This window comes from Centroberyx affinis, unplaced genomic scaffold, assembly GCF_046629955.1.
Source record: "Centroberyx affinis isolate AG114_WGS23_722 - 3 ecotype Tasmania unplaced genomic scaffold, CSIRO-AGI_Caff_v1 ptg004810l_1, whole genome shotgun sequence".
In the NCBI taxonomy this organism is placed as follows: Eukaryota; Metazoa; Chordata; class Actinopteri; order Beryciformes; family Berycidae; genus Centroberyx; species Centroberyx affinis.
In genome coordinates this window covers 122,745-138,053 of record NW_027282340.1, presented here as the reverse complement: position 1 = coordinate 138,053, position 15,309 = coordinate 122,745, and the positions used below count along the sequence as shown (strand labels likewise).

Genomic DNA, 15,309 nt, shown 5'->3' with positions numbered 1-15,309 from the left:
TCCTACTTCTACTTGAATCTATTTCAAATAGTAATCCCCCCATTCTGACCAGAGAGGAGTCATCAGTACACTCTGATGGTATACATTTGAATTGTACCACATTTTGCAACAAATATCCTTTATGTGTCTATGCTCCACATGGACTGACTAGTGTTGTTAGGGTAAAAGGGCTCAAATTTACCTTCCTTCCTAACTAGTTAAAGGCACAACGGTTACCTAACAATGACAATGACGACAACAGTGAACTAATAGCACCATTCCATTAACCAAAGCACCACAAGAAAAAAAAGGAATAACACTGCTGCTAATCCCCATAAAGACGTAGCTTCCTCTCTTTACAATGAAATTATGTGTCATTTAGTATTACATAGAGCTGCTTTCAGCGGTGATCAGTGTGGACAAGTGTGAAGAGTCACGCCACAGTTACGACAGAGCACAGCAAGTGGAGTCAGAACGGATGACCTCGCTCAGCGTCTCCCAGGACATTTTCTTGGCAGGATGGAAAGCATTTTAAACTGTGACACGAACGCTCTTCAATGAAACCGACGCTGCATGAATTGTTTTACAGCCACTCGGTGAGGTGACCTGCCACCTAGTCAATAGCAGGGGAAACACCGACCTGAGGAAACACCATCAGAGGCTGTATTTAGTCACAGGAGTGCTGATCAGCAATCACTGCTCAGGTCATATGATCACATCACTAGCTTTGAAAGAAAAGTGCTGATCTGGATTCACACAGGAAGCTTTAATTCACTGTAATTTTGAACACTGTGGCAGGGATCAGATCTTTTCACAGCAGTCTGAATGATAACTAGATAGATACCATGTGGTTTCACCTTGTTCAGACAGTCATGAATAAATCAGATCTGTGCGGCAAAGAGTAAAAAAAACAGCTATTTTATGGCTGTGTAAATCCAGCCTTAGATTAGCACTCCTACTATAAATTGCTTCTTGAATACAATACAGTCAGAGGTCTTCACTCCTCCTCAGTGGGCCTGTTCCTGCTGGCAGAGCTGACTCACTGTGTGACGCTGCTTACTGTGCTCTAAATTTCCACTCACAGTAAAAGTTACTAGCACTGTAGTGCATGACCATGAGTAGTAACATGTGGCATTTTAAACCAAGAAAATGAACAGCAAAGCCTGCGCTGAGGGGTTTCCAGGTAATGATACTGAGCCCGACTATTAAAGTTCCTTTTTTGGAGACTTAATGCAGGCAGCCACAGTCCACAGCCACAACACAACATCCTATAATCTGGAAACGTCCTAGCGAGCCCGCATTGGCTTTGCTTTCGTTACTAAGGCAGTGTCTTTGTGTTGCCTGTGCAGCATTAAGTACTGTTTTATTGTAGAGGTGATATGGTTTAAGTGAACTAACCACTGACCAGACACTGTCCAGCAAAATGGCAAGACTATGGCAGGTTCACTGCAGTGAGAACAGAGACAGACAGTCATAGTTTACACAGAGACATCAAGTCCAATCACATTGAAACAAATGTAGAAGACAGGAGTCCTTTGACTGCTCAGACTTTGTGCAAATCAAACTCTGCTCATACTTTAGCTGAATAACAGTGAGGACTGTCGAAGACGTTGACATGAAACAAAGCAATAGCATAAAACAACGTGGTCAAGTAACAACTATCAGATAACATACAAACAGATCTCATTCATTTCATAATATAAGATATTCCTTTTCATGGGCAAAGATATCTGGAAAATCTTTTTTTTTTTTTACAAAGTGGATTTTTGTATTCATAAACAAACAAATAGCGCCCAGTAACATACAGGCTTGATAACTCAGGCTGACCATTGGGCCACTCAAGCAAAAAGACTACAAGTGGAACTCAAATGAACAGAGTACTGCGACCAGTCCTGCGGCCATAATAAAATGTAGTAGCACCAAAATATTACATCAGAGGGATAGTTTATGACAGAGAGAGAGGAGAAAGAGGGGGAGAGAGGCAGAGAGAGGGAGAGAGAGAGAGATGCCGATTATTGGTTCACCCTAAAAGAAGATTAAAGGACATTACTCTCTCTCTCTCTCTTGCTCTGTCTCTCTCTCTCTCTCCAATTGTCAGCAGCAGCCCTCCCTCCTGAGGAATGTGTATCTCAGCTCAGGCTGTTTTGACCCAGTGCAGCCTGGTTCTGGGCTCGGGGGAGACATCTGGGCTGGGCTGGACCGGACGCTGGTGTGTCCCAGGTAGGTGTTACTCTGTAGGAGTAGTGTAAGGGCTGCTGGTATGAGGCTCAGTGGGAGGGTTTTGGGGTGTTGTGGGTGCGGGACCCAGGCAGCGAGGCTGTGAGTTTCTGGGTCACCGGGTCAGTGTCCCTGGCAGGTCTTGCAGCACATCTGTCTGAAGTAGGGCCGGCTGCAGAACTTGAACCTGAGCACCAGGGGGCAGTAGGCCACAGTGTTCACATCTTTACACTCTGCATGGGAGACAAACATGAAACAGGGTTGTTACAGCTCAGTCACAGCATTACTCCTTCATATCTGAGCAATCGTCTTTTGTTCACTTTTTAATCGATTGTTTAATCGAAGTGTTTTGAAGTCCACTCCTCTTATGGAAAGAGATTAGATTAGTACCAGCAGAGAGTGTATTTGAATTGCATAAATTTGAACTTGTCATGCTCCTATTGAACTGTTGAATTCAAAATTGATTTTTTTGACAGATTCAGTTTTATTTGGTTTAATATGAGCATGACAATTTCAAATTCCATCTCAAATATTTAAAATTTCAAATACAATCTCTGCTGGAACTAACCTTTCTCCATACCACTCTTTGTATGAAACATGCTTAAAACATAATGGATAAATGAATGGATTAGGCCTATACTAGAAGAGATTGCAAAGAAGTGAACTTTGACCTCTGACCTTCAGGGTTGTCTGTACTGACGGGCAGACTGAGGTCACATTTGCTCTTGCACTGCTGCATGGCTGCGGGCCGCTGATGCTCCAAACACTCGTTGGACGGCTGGCTGGTGTGAGCCAGACACTGTACAGACCGCATCTCCTGGCCCAGGCCGCACCTGGCAGAGCACTGGGACACAACACACAGAGCGAGGCTGAAGAAACATATTGAACATTTTGCTAATACTTTAACCCTACTGTATATGGAGTAGATAGAATTACAGCTGCACTAGGCAAGATTTTTATGGAAAAATAAAAAAACACCTGTCTCATCATTCTAAATCATAGTAGGGCTGCCATAGAGAAGAGTGTCCCATCCTCCTTAACTGAGACCACATAGATTCTCCCTGTTGGCCCAAATTAAATTCAGGTGTCAGGTATGTACACAAGAAGCGAAGAAATCGAGCGAAAAACAAAACTGTCTCCTCAACAGCAGCAAGTGATTGCTACATCCTGAGAAACATTTACTGGATTAAATAGGATTAAAGAGGTAATCTGCAAATTCCTCATTTTTTAATTATCATTTTGTCTCCATCTTTGGTGCTCAGCGCTCATCAAACAGTGTGTCCAGTACTGTGACGTCTTCTTCCTTGGATTTTCTGTTGATGCAGTTTGAGTTTCTGTAGGCGGCGCTCTTTTCTTTGTCTGTTCAGCCATGGTGGCTATTGCTGCTCATGCTAACTACAGAGTAGCAAAATGCACATTTATTTCTATGAAAATGCTGCGGATTTATTATTTTAAGGAATAGGACCAAGAACAAATAGAAGAGAAAGAAGTTAAAGGGAGTCAACAGTTCAGATGTTCACAGTTCACCAGTAATTAGCAGACAGCCTGTGGGTCTCACCTCTCCCCAGGGACCCGTCACCCAGTGAGGGGGTGGGCAGCGCTGCAGGTTACAGCGCACCCTGGAGGTGGGCCGGCCGTGCTTGGGGCACTCCGACTCTGCCAGCGTGTCGCCACTCTCCCCGCTCTTACACAGGATCACACGGTGCCTGTAGCCGGGGCCGCAGCCGGGCGTGCACTGGAGACACAGCGGGAGACAGGAGCAGGGGATGAGGAAGGAGGGAGGAGGGGAGAACGTAGGGTGGGAGGGGAGGCGGTGAAATGGAGGGGTCACTGAGGTCACAGGCATGCAAAAAGAAAAGTTCATATTCCGCTCAGCAGATGGCAGCAGTTGTGCAGGAAAAAACAGTAGAGAGCTTGCTTAGTTCCAGTAAGTCAGCTGGACATGATTCCTATCCTCTTGCTGCCATCTCTAGATTACACAAGCAGAAAGGCCAGAGAAAAACTGCATACTGCTTCATTCAGTGACACCACTACATTTGGTTCCACTGTTTCAATTCATGCTGAATTGTGAGAACAAAGTTTAGCACAAAGTGGGACAGAGTCATATGAGGAGGACGACGTATCAGCTTGTTGTAGTTAAGGAATTTGTACACAAGGAAAAGTCAACAAGACGTGCCTCAAAAGCACACTCTTTATAGAAGCACAGCTACACTGGAGCACATATAGAAGAAATCTAACACCATTGAAACTGCCATGGACTGCTTAAACTATGGGTCAGGATTAAAAATAGGTCAGGGCCTGTTCCTGGTGCGTTCCCACATGAAAAGAAAACTATTGTTCTAAGAGGAATTGTTCAGAAACATCAAATGCTGGCTCATATTCAGCCACCAGTTGATTGAGAACCGTGAATTTTGCATTGTATTTTGTGTTGAATTCTGCTTCCCAACATTTAAGAAAGAAGAGACCGCAGCGGACGATGCAGCGATAATGGAGTAAATATGTAGGACAGATGCATGATGGTTAGCTACCGGCGGAAGACGTCCCCTACCTCTGACCAGTCCAGGGCCAGCCATTCGGGGGGGCAGGTGTGGTTGCTGCAGGGCTCAGTGAGGGGGGGGTGTGGGGGGGTGCAGGCTGAGTCATCCTGGACCTTCTCCTCTGTGGCAGAGATCCTCCTTTTACATAACACCTCCCGCGTCCGCAGGCCGCCGTTGCAGCTGCGGCTGCACTCCGACCAGTCGCCTGTCCACCAGCTGGGGGCAGAGAGGAGCCGGGCTGTTAGTTCATCTGACCTCTGCCTTCTTCTTCACTGCACTCATGATATATGGAACCACCAGAGTAGGAGATTATACTGTACACACGAGCGTTCACAGGTATGAAATGGTCAAGAACATAAACACCAATGCATGCACACTCACACACATACAAAATGCAAGAGTGGGAGTTGGCATGCCATATGTGCATACATGGACACCATGGGAATTTAAACACATACAAACAGACAAACGCACATGCAACACAACAAGGTTACTACAATGAACAAACACTAAGATGACAACTAGTAAACTGGAATAAAAATAAAAATAGAAATTTGACATTAAATGGAACGTATAATGTCTGCTTTCAGACTTAATTGAAATAAAATAAAAATTAACCTCAATTAACCTTAGTCTTTTGACTACTGCCATACTGTGAGGAGAGATGTGTATGGAGAGAACCCTGTAGTAATGACTGGGCCCAGATGAACTGTCAACACATTGATGTATACTATGTCCATCCAAATATATTAACTTTTAGAGGTAAATGAAAGCTAAGCTAAATACAAACATTTCACTAAAACTTTAAAAAAGTTTGCGCACACGCATGCACTCAGCAAACCATATGGACAAAAATGCACAAACATTGCATGCAAACACAGTGGCACACAAGCAGGAAAGCATCAAAACAAATATACATGAAACATACAACTGGATTGAATCTTATCTACCTGAGACTAATAAACCGTCAGCTACTCACGTTGGGGAGCACGGCTCAGAATTGCAGGCTCTTCTCTTCTCTTTGGGTTTGTTCTTCTTGTCACAGAAGTGGTTGTAGACGACTGAATGGTCGGCTTGCTTCTTACACACCACCTGCTGGATCTGCACACCTGGGGAGGGCAGAGAAAGGGACAAACACGAGACAAATATACACGAAAATATCAAGATTATTTTCATTCTACGCTTTGCATTCCTGCTTTGTTAGATACTATTCAATGGGAAATGACAGGAAAGATGAGAGTGACAGAGGGAATGTCACGAAACAATGTAGTGAGCTGGACCTGAACACACAATGTTATGACTATATAAGAGATGCCTCAAACTAGAATGCTCTCTTCAAGTATAGAGTTGAGTGATAGACAAGCATCGGCAATTAAAAGAAACAAAATGCACAGCTTGTCATTCTCCAACGTTTTCATTTTGCACCACAGCCTAAATCTATAAATTTATCAGTTTTTATCAAATTTATCATTGTATGAAAGGAGACAACTGTTTGTCTTCTTTGTCTTTGCCTTCAATGCTTTTTTTGGAAACACTTTACTTGAAGTGATGCTTATAAAAGCATTATAGGCACATTGCGAATGCATGATAATTATTATATATTATATATTATTATATATTATTATCAGAGCATGAAATAATCAACACAAGGTGCAAAAAATTAGAGGTCTGAATATAATTTTCTGGTGTTTGTGTGCTGTTTGTGCCATGATTACATTGTAAGAAAAGTTTATCTGAGCTTCTAATGGGCCTCTACTCCGCTTGTAATGCATCTCAATACACTTCAATTAAAGTGTTACCCTTTTTTCAGTCAGCATGCAGTTCACTCTAGCTGCACATGTACTAGCAGGCCCCGTCTCCAGTCAAAGTTTTTGCCAACATTATGCCTAGTGAGTGAATTTGAAATTTGTTGTTTCAGAGAGGCAAATGAGTTCTTATCAGGCACAGAAAGCTTCGGATCATTAACTCACAAAGCACAGAGAAGAAAGGGAGAGCGGTTATGTTTGATATCTTCAAATCAAGGCCTCACAGCCTCTGAACTGCTCTGACGCCTGTGGCTTCAACTTGGAAGAACATTCCAGTCCCATGGCTACATTCTGTGTGTGTGTGTGTGTGTGTGTGTGTATGTGTGAGTGTGTATACCTCCAGCACATAGAACTGAGCAGCGGGACCAAGAGGTGTAATGCCAGGCAAAGCCGCTCAGAGGATCCCTACTGACCGGGGGGTTGAAACGATAGTGGATCCCTAAGTTCTCCTCCCTGACCAGCACCTACACACACACACACACACACACACACACACACACACACACATTTAGGCCGAACTAGAATGCAACACAAAATCTAGAAAACTGTAATCATAATTCAATGTCATAGTGCTTTTTGGAAGACTTTTCCAGATCATTTCCAGTTCAAAAAATGGTATGGCAATTTTTGACCAAGAAGATTTCGGGGTTTCTTTAGCTCAAGAAACCTCAGTGTTGTGCATCCAGTCTTACCATGATGATGAGGGTCATGTTCGTGGGCCCCAGAGCCTCGAGGGTTTCTGGCCCGTCGGTGGGCCGTCGGTAGTGGAAGGTGGTCCCGGCGATATCGAACCTGCGGGGCGTGTCAATGGTCAGCTTCCCATTGATGAAGTACTGGTCACCTTTACTCTTTAGCACTGGGACACAGAAGAGGGGAAGAAAGACAGAAATGAAGTAAAGGAACAAATTACTGACTGAATTATTCACTTAACCCATTTTTGCATCCCTGCATGAATTAGGCTGTGACATCAAATGAAAGCGAAGGATACACAGAGCGAAGGAACTCTAAATGCTGCAACATGCATATATACGACTACTGTTGTTCACCAAAAGCCACTGAAACAATTTTTTTTTGAGTTTGGAAATTGTTTTATGCCTAAGGAAGACATGAGAAATTCTAAAAAAAAAAAGTCATAGGACACCTTAGAATACATTGCACCAGTCAGTATAGTTAACAATGATTTCCGGATGCTTTGCGGTATCTGGCATACCCTAATAGATAGCATAGCCATTTCTATTATCGTGCATATGAAAAGATCAGTGTACCAACAGTGAACTTGAATGAGATCCTACCAAGGTAGTTGAGGGAGACGTTGAGCTCTTGTATGTGGATGAACACTGATCCTTTAGGAATTCTGACCACCTCTTCATAACCTGAGACACACACACACACACACACACACACACACACAAAGTCAAAAAAGGGAGGCAAGGTGAAGGAGGTTTATTCACTGGGGAGCAGGGGAGTGATGCATAAGTAGTGTTTAGCTCTGTGGGACGCCAATGGAATAAGCAGAGGCTTCAGATTCCAGCTGCATTCCTGGGCAGCAGGCCTCAGCTGCTCCGCTCCGCTCTTTGCTAGAGAGCTAAAACCGCGCCAGCAGCCAGCGTCTCCTCTCTTCTTCTCTCCTTTCCCTCCATCGCTTTTGCTCTCTTGTCCCTTCTTCTTTTTAGACACTCATCTCACCTCCACCTCGTCTCTCTCTCTCTCTCTCTCTCTCTCTCCTTCTCTCAGTTCTGCTCTGCTGTCCAGCCAGCCAGCCAGCCAGCCACTGCAGCCCTGTAAATAACTTCAGCCTCACTAGGAGGAAGAGGGAAAAAAAGGAGGAATAAAATAATTCCTTCCAGTGCTGTGACCACAGAGGAAAGGAGAGGCTTGGCCCCTGACCTCTTCATGGAGCTGGAGAGGGTGGACTGACCCAGCTTTGGGCCTGAGGTTTCTAGATGTGGAGAGAGAGAGGGAGAGAGAGAGAGAGAGAGAGAGAGAGAGAGGGGTGGAAGAATAGAGGGACAGAGTCTGAGGTTTTTGGCCACCCGGCCTGGCCTCAGAGGTGGGAGACAGAGAGAGAGAGAGAGAGAGAGAGAGAGAGAGAGAGAGAGAGAGAGAGAGAGCAAAAGTGCGAGAAGGAGGGTGAGGTTTCTCTGTTAACAATCAGGGACCTGTGTGGTAAACAGAGAGCCAGAGAGCTGTAAACCCCCGGCCCTTGACACTTCAGTAACCCTCACCGCCTGCCAGAGCCACAGACTGGACAGATGGAGAGAGACTTGCAATGACACCAGCTGGGACCACAGAGCAAGAAGTAACATCATTTATAATCACAGTGTCCTTTAGAAACCTTATCTTCCACTTTTCAGGAATTGAGGGAACCCTGGTTGATTTTCCAATAGACACACATGCTGATTTTTTCCCCCCCATTTTACAGCGCAGTTTAAATGGTTTGGCTTAGTCTCAGGGTCGTAAAGCATTTTCTGCATGGTAAGGGCAATGTTATCAGTCAATTATAGTAACAGAATGTCAAAAGCGGAGATAAAAGGTTTCTTCAGGATGATATACAGTATATCAGTATGGTTGTGACTTGAGCTCCATAAGCTCCTATCCACTTTTGCCCCGCTGCCTCGTCCATGCCAGCAGACAGACCGTATTTAAATCACTCAGGCAGAGAGAGGAGAAGGCTTGGCTAAAGGCTGAGTTCAGAGAAATAAAAGGCCTGCTGTAGATGATGACATGACTGAGTGATTCTGCCAGTCATAAATCTGCCTGTGCCCAGAATACACCTCCTGTCTCGGCCCTGGAGCTGGGGTTAGGGATGGGACAGGGGCTGGAGATGGGACAGGGGCTAGAGATGGGACAGGGGCTAGAGAAGGGACAGGACTGAGTGGAGGTTGGAGTTGAGAGTTTGGACCTTGGGCTGACGTGTCTTTATGAGATAAATTCATACTATATACATCGTAGTAAGGAGTATCAAACTGACGCAAGTTTTGTGAAGATGCAGTCTCTTCATGGGAAAAGAAGCATAAATTAATGCCTTAATGATTTGATGATGAGTTTATATTGGTGTTGACCGGCTGGAGGTCACAGTTTACCCATCTTTGTATTTACCAAACAAACAATTAATATGAGAGTATTGATCATGGATAACTTGCCAGAGCACCAATCACATGACTAAACACACTCCACTTTGGATATATCCAGCGATAATGTCGCTGGATATTTTGGGGGTAGTTGAGACTTCAGCAGGAGGCTGGAGCTGACAGACCGGCCTGGTCACTGTGGTCCAAAGCGCGGCCGCCGGCCCTGCCTGCCTGCTCAGGGTGTGTCCCCTCTGAGGATTCTTGGAAGGGGGTGAGTGGTGTTGACAGTTGGGTGAGAGACTGTGGAGTCGGTGTTGTGGAGGGAACGTAGCCCAGAATAGATCCGACAGCAGCCGAACCTCAAGCCACACTGGTCGGACCTCACCTAAATCTGTCTGCCACGTGTCCCTGGGTGGCTGGCAGATACAGGACAAACCATACATATATATATATATATGTACGCACATGCACACATTCTCTTGTTCTCATTTTCTCTCTCTCACACACACACACACACACACACACACACCGTCTCACGTACACACACCGCCTAGACACGCCTCCTGGCCGGAAGTCAGACCTCATCCTCTAATTCTGACTGCGGTGTCTTGAGAAGCCATTAGGCTGAGAGCGGAGCGGAAGAGAGTATCAGGTACCTGCATGATGTTAGCCTACAGTGCAGCCTATAATGACAGACTGATGAACTTCCAAGGCCTTCCATTAGGACGCTGCAGGACCCAACAGGAATTCAATGAACTTCGAAAATAGAGATTCAAGCTTGTCCCTTGTCGTCATGCAAAAGACTTGCTTGATGTAGACACAATGATGGATAAGACTAAGTCACTGTGTTGCTGACTGTAATGCCATGTTTAAATCTGGGCTGCGTCAGCGCTCAACTGCTATGTCTACACACATTATTTGTTCATCAGAAACCACAAACACCATCAGAAATACAACAGGTACTGGAATAAAAGATTGTTCTGCAGCTACATGGAGTTTGGCTGGCTTGATCAAATAAATAACTGTAACAGTATGCTGCTGTGAACAGAGTTTGCATGTGAACAGACAATTATACAATACATTCTGAATGTCTAGGGTGTCCTAACTCACACTGCACGGCAGCTTTCCAAGGCGCATTCAGAATCCAAAATGTCCAGAATCCAAATGCACAAGATACATGTGCACATTGCTGGGACAGCAGAACAATTACGTTGCATAACCTCTCAATGTAAATGCCTCGTATTAACCTAATCTGATTCTCAGAAGGCTGGAGACTGTTCAATGCTGAAGTCAAAATACCCTAAACTCCTCTTCCCCCTGCCAACGAAATGAGGTCAGATCAACATCTTGATTTACATATCACCTTCATGTGCAAAAACAACAGGGGCAGCGTCCTCCATATCCTCCATAATGAGAGGATTTTCTTTTCACACTGTCATGAACCATTTTATTTATTTACCTGTTGGAATAGGAGAGAAACCTGCAGTGTTAGAGAGAGTTGAGCAGCTGACAGGACAGAGTGAGAGAGCTGCAGAGTTTCGGTGCTGTACCTCCTTCAGGCAGCGAGTCATTGAAGACTCCCTCGATGGCCTCGCAGCTGCTCCCGTCACCCCCGCAGATCCGGCAGCGGTCCTCGCGCACGTCCGAGCCGAGGATGCGATCACAGCCCACGTGCTGCGGGAAGGGAGAGACGGCAGAGTCGGGGTCACACTCGGGGTCAGGGGTCAAAGGGCAGAGTCAGAAAGGTGACAGGTGTGAGCGGTCAGGCTGAGGGATTGTCTGTAACGTCGTCCAGACGGCCTTTTCCAAAACAAAGAAACATCAGATGGTTAAGTCCAGATGCGTTTTCTGTTCCTCTTCAGACGCAACGCTCTCACGCTAAAAATCATTCAATTTTTATGCTGCTATCCTTCTATCTGTCGACCTAAAGGAGTTTCATGTTGAGCTGAGCAGGTGGTATTTCTCAATCTCTTTAACAGCGGAGCAAACCTAAACAAAAGTCTAGTGAATGAATGGCTGGTGCTCTCATTCTCATATATTTATATGGCAGTTGCTTATTGTATCTGAGGGGTAATGAGGCTTCAGTTTATTATTATCTCTTACCTTGGTTGGGTCACTTCACAGCTCAGAACTGAATCCAGTATTTAGAGAATGATTCAGGTCGTGGGTGATCACCATGATCATCTGGCAGCCTCATAATCTGGGCAGTGGCAAGTTTCCACAGTTTCAAATGAGAAAGGCTCTAACCAGCAGGAGGCCCCTCATGTCTACATATAGACACTGTTTCAGTGGGACCAAAGCACAATAAAGATTGCATATTATGCTGTTTGTGGTGCTGAAATTTCAGTTTTATGAGATGAGGTGAGGTGAGGGAGGGCTCACTGCTGCTTTTGAAACAGGCTTCCACGTCACACCACTTCACCCTAAAGCTAAACAACTTTCTGTAGCAGACCACAGTTTATGTCAAAGGCTTACTGAGATCGACCGATCTTCATATTTGGAACATAGGAATCAGATTGATCCCAATGATGTAGGAGAAATGGCTATGGTATGCAACAAAGGTCATGTGCCTGATTGAATATGCACCTTCGTGAGCGACTGGCACACAAAAAAGTTTCAGATATCTGAAATAATTGTACTTAAATTAAGGTGCTAGCAAGAAACTCCAACAGCCTAGAGTGAGACTGAACACTTGCAAAAAATCTAAATAAACCACTCCTTCCTAATACTGACTTCCTCTCTCTTTTAGACAAGCTACATCTCCATTCTCTCAACTTCAAGCTTTCAGATTTCTCCTTCAAGTTGGTTAACAGGTGGAATCACTGTGAGTGCACAGCCTTCACCTGGATTTACCTGCTCCATTAATTTCATGAAAGAACAGGTGTTCTTAATGTTTTGTACACTCTATATTTTGCCCAACAGGTCTGGGAAGAAGACGCTCTGGCAGCCATGCCTCGCCGCTGCAGCGGCATGTTGCTAACATGTGTTCAAACGGACCATCTGTTCCCAAGCCTTTTCTCTATCGCCCCCATTCCTCCCTCTCTCCTTCTGTTTCTCCCTCTTCCGCCATCCTCAAACCATAGCCGGCCCCTGGAACCAAAGCTACCACGAGGCTGCAAACAATAATTACAGATTTCTCCTCGATGTGTTTGAATTTTTACGCGTGCCATAAATATATGAGAGGCAATACGGCAGAGCAGAGGATGAGGAGAGGAGAGAAGTAAAAGAAGGAGAGGGAGGGAGGGAGGGAGAGGCGGTGGTTGGATTGCAAAACAGAAAAATCACGAGCAAGAGTAAGAGGAAAGAGCAAGGGGAAAGAGAAAAAAAAGAGGGACAAAGTGAGAGAATGCAAGGAATGGAGAGAAGAAGAGAGCCAGAGAGAGAGAGAGGGAGAGAGAGACAGAGAGAGAGAGAGAGAGAGAGAGCCACAGAGAGAGTGAGTAAGAGAGCAGTGAATGTGTATCAGCCAGCCTGCAGTGCAGACAGACTAACAGCTGAGCTGGAGGGTCACTGAGTTCCTACAGAGCAGAACAGAGCAGAGTGAAGGGAGAGGGAGAGAGGAGAAAGTAGGAGAAGTAGGAGGAGGAGGAGGGAGAGAGAGAGAAAGAGAGAGAGAGAGAGAGAGACAGAGAGAGAGAGAGAGAGAGAGAGGGGATGTTGATAAACAAAATCCTCTCTTCTTTGGATGAGCCCAGGAACTCCCGCTAACCCCTCCCCCCCTCCCCACCTCCCCCTCTGTGTACCCAAGCCCCGAGACTCTCCAAACAAAGCAAGAGTGTGGGGGTCGGGGGGGGGGGGGGGGGGGGGGGGGGCTGCTTAATTGAAAAATTAAATCTTGCTGCACACAAAACTGCGAGCAACCACAGAACAACAATTTGGATGTTTTGCGGTTTGGAGAAATTTTTTTTTTGTCCTCATGTCTTTTCCTCCCCATCCAAAGCTTCTCTCTCTCAGAGTCGGAGTGGAACGACGTCCAAAATCAACAAGAGGGGGAACTATCAACATGTTGTGTTCATCAACAGCAACATTATAAACCATGCACCATTACCATCCGTTTTTTACTATGTAACCTCCCTCAATGCACGGGTCAAGTGGGTGTCAGAACGGGCTCGGGGCGCTCCAGTCAGATCTTGCTGTGTTTTCATTTACCAACCAGGATCGGGAGGGAACGAGTGCGTACTGATCAGTAATGGGAAGCTAGAACTGCTGCCAAAATGAAGGCGATCTTTCAGTTCAACAGCTGATCACCATGATGGTCCAGCAAACTGCGTAAACTAGACAGGTGGCAGGTTTCCAGAGTCTAGGGAGCGTGGATAAACAATATCATCTCCCAGAGTTCTGATGATCCTCCACTCAAGGCTCACTTCAGCTTACACCGTCTGCTCACATGTACACATCTCCGCTCTCGTGTTTCAGTCAAACACACACACACACACACACACACACACACACACACACAAAAGCCCTTCTCATCTCACCTTACACTCTCCGTTTACACACACATCTAGAGAGTCGTCTCGGCAAGGCGTGCCATCCACCACAGCTGGAGCGCGCTCTGTGTAGAAGTTGTAGCCTTCTGCCAGGCAGTTGAGCGAGCAGGACTTCACCCCACCTGGACACACACACACACACACACACACACACACACACACACACACACAAGGAGAAGGGCATACATCATCAATATACTAAATCTAGTCACATAATAGCACATCTAATAGCTGTGAGATTTGATATACACACACACACAGACAACATATGCAAGCATGGCTGCACACACATACACATGCACAAACACACATACCGGTGCACATGTGTGTATGCACACACACCCACACACTTACATGTTCAAAAGATATTTTTCATCTTTTCACATACCAGATGGCACACACAAGTTCTCTCACATCCTTCTTTCATTCTATTCTTTGCTGCTGAGAGAAACACATTTGGTTTTATGCAACATCAATTTCTCTTCTTTGCTGACTTTACAAAATTGCACAGTTTTAATTCAGCCAGGGAAAACAAATGGCTCCAATCGGATGCTTTAGACAAACTCCAGTGACAACTCATTGTGTGGCATTGGCATAGTGAGGTGTGTGTGTATGTGTATGTGTGCAACCATACACCTGGGGCAGATACTATAAAAAAACAGTATATGGGCTGTGTCTTCCCGCTTTACACTAGCTCAAAGATCATCTTTGCCCATCGCATGCCAAAAGAGGCTTTTGCGACATCCTGCCAGGAATGGAAATTTTACAAGCCTGCTAGCTTGTGGCTAGTATTCTTCAGTTTGGGCAAATGCAAAATTCCTTAACTTGGCAGAATATGAATGTGTCATTGAAATGGCAGCCAAACCTCCTGCAGGGCTAGTGACGAAAAGTAAGATTCCTGCACGGAGCCAAGTGTTTCTCCAGCAGCTGTGACAGTCCTGCTGGGGGTTTTATTTGGCTGTTACGCTTTTGAGCACCTGACTACCGAGTGAAGGAGCAATGACACTAGACATGAAGACTGCTTTAAATGTGTATGTATGCGATTTCTGTTAATATTAATGTTAATGTTAATACGCACATGTGAACAATAAACATAGTCCAATGGCATCTATTTAGGATAGTTATTTTCTTGTGTGATCTTTTAGGTTGTTGATTTCAACACAGTTTGTTAACTCAGCCATTGGGATGTGAGATACATGCATGAATGTAG

General features: G+C 45.2%; 1 protein-coding gene across 1 annotated transcript in view; it reads right to left on the bottom strand.

Annotated features, from left to right (window-relative positions):
- Positions 1 to 2,297: 2,297 nt before the first annotated feature.
- Positions 2,298 to 15,309, bottom strand: part of adamts10 (ADAM metallopeptidase with thrombospondin type 1 motif, 10) — a 38,700-nt gene continuing 25,688 nt past the window's right edge. The window contains exons 16-25 of the mRNA XM_071545218.1: positions 14,088 to 14,221; positions 11,160 to 11,283; positions 7,831 to 7,911; positions 7,231 to 7,394; positions 6,876 to 7,002; positions 5,713 to 5,842; positions 4,745 to 4,949; positions 3,755 to 3,931; positions 2,875 to 3,040; positions 2,298 to 2,429 (exon numbers count right to left, since the gene is read on the bottom strand). Coding sequence (XP_071401319.1) covers positions 2,320 to 2,429; positions 2,875 to 3,040; positions 3,755 to 3,931; positions 4,745 to 4,949; positions 5,713 to 5,842; positions 6,876 to 7,002; positions 7,231 to 7,394; positions 7,831 to 7,911; positions 11,160 to 11,283; positions 14,088 to 14,221 — 1,418 coding nt within the window. The 3' untranslated portion in view covers positions 2,298 to 2,319. The remainder of the gene's footprint in view (positions 2,430 to 2,874; positions 3,041 to 3,754; positions 3,932 to 4,744; positions 4,950 to 5,712; positions 5,843 to 6,875; positions 7,003 to 7,230; positions 7,395 to 7,830; positions 7,912 to 11,159; positions 11,284 to 14,087; positions 14,222 to 15,309) is intronic.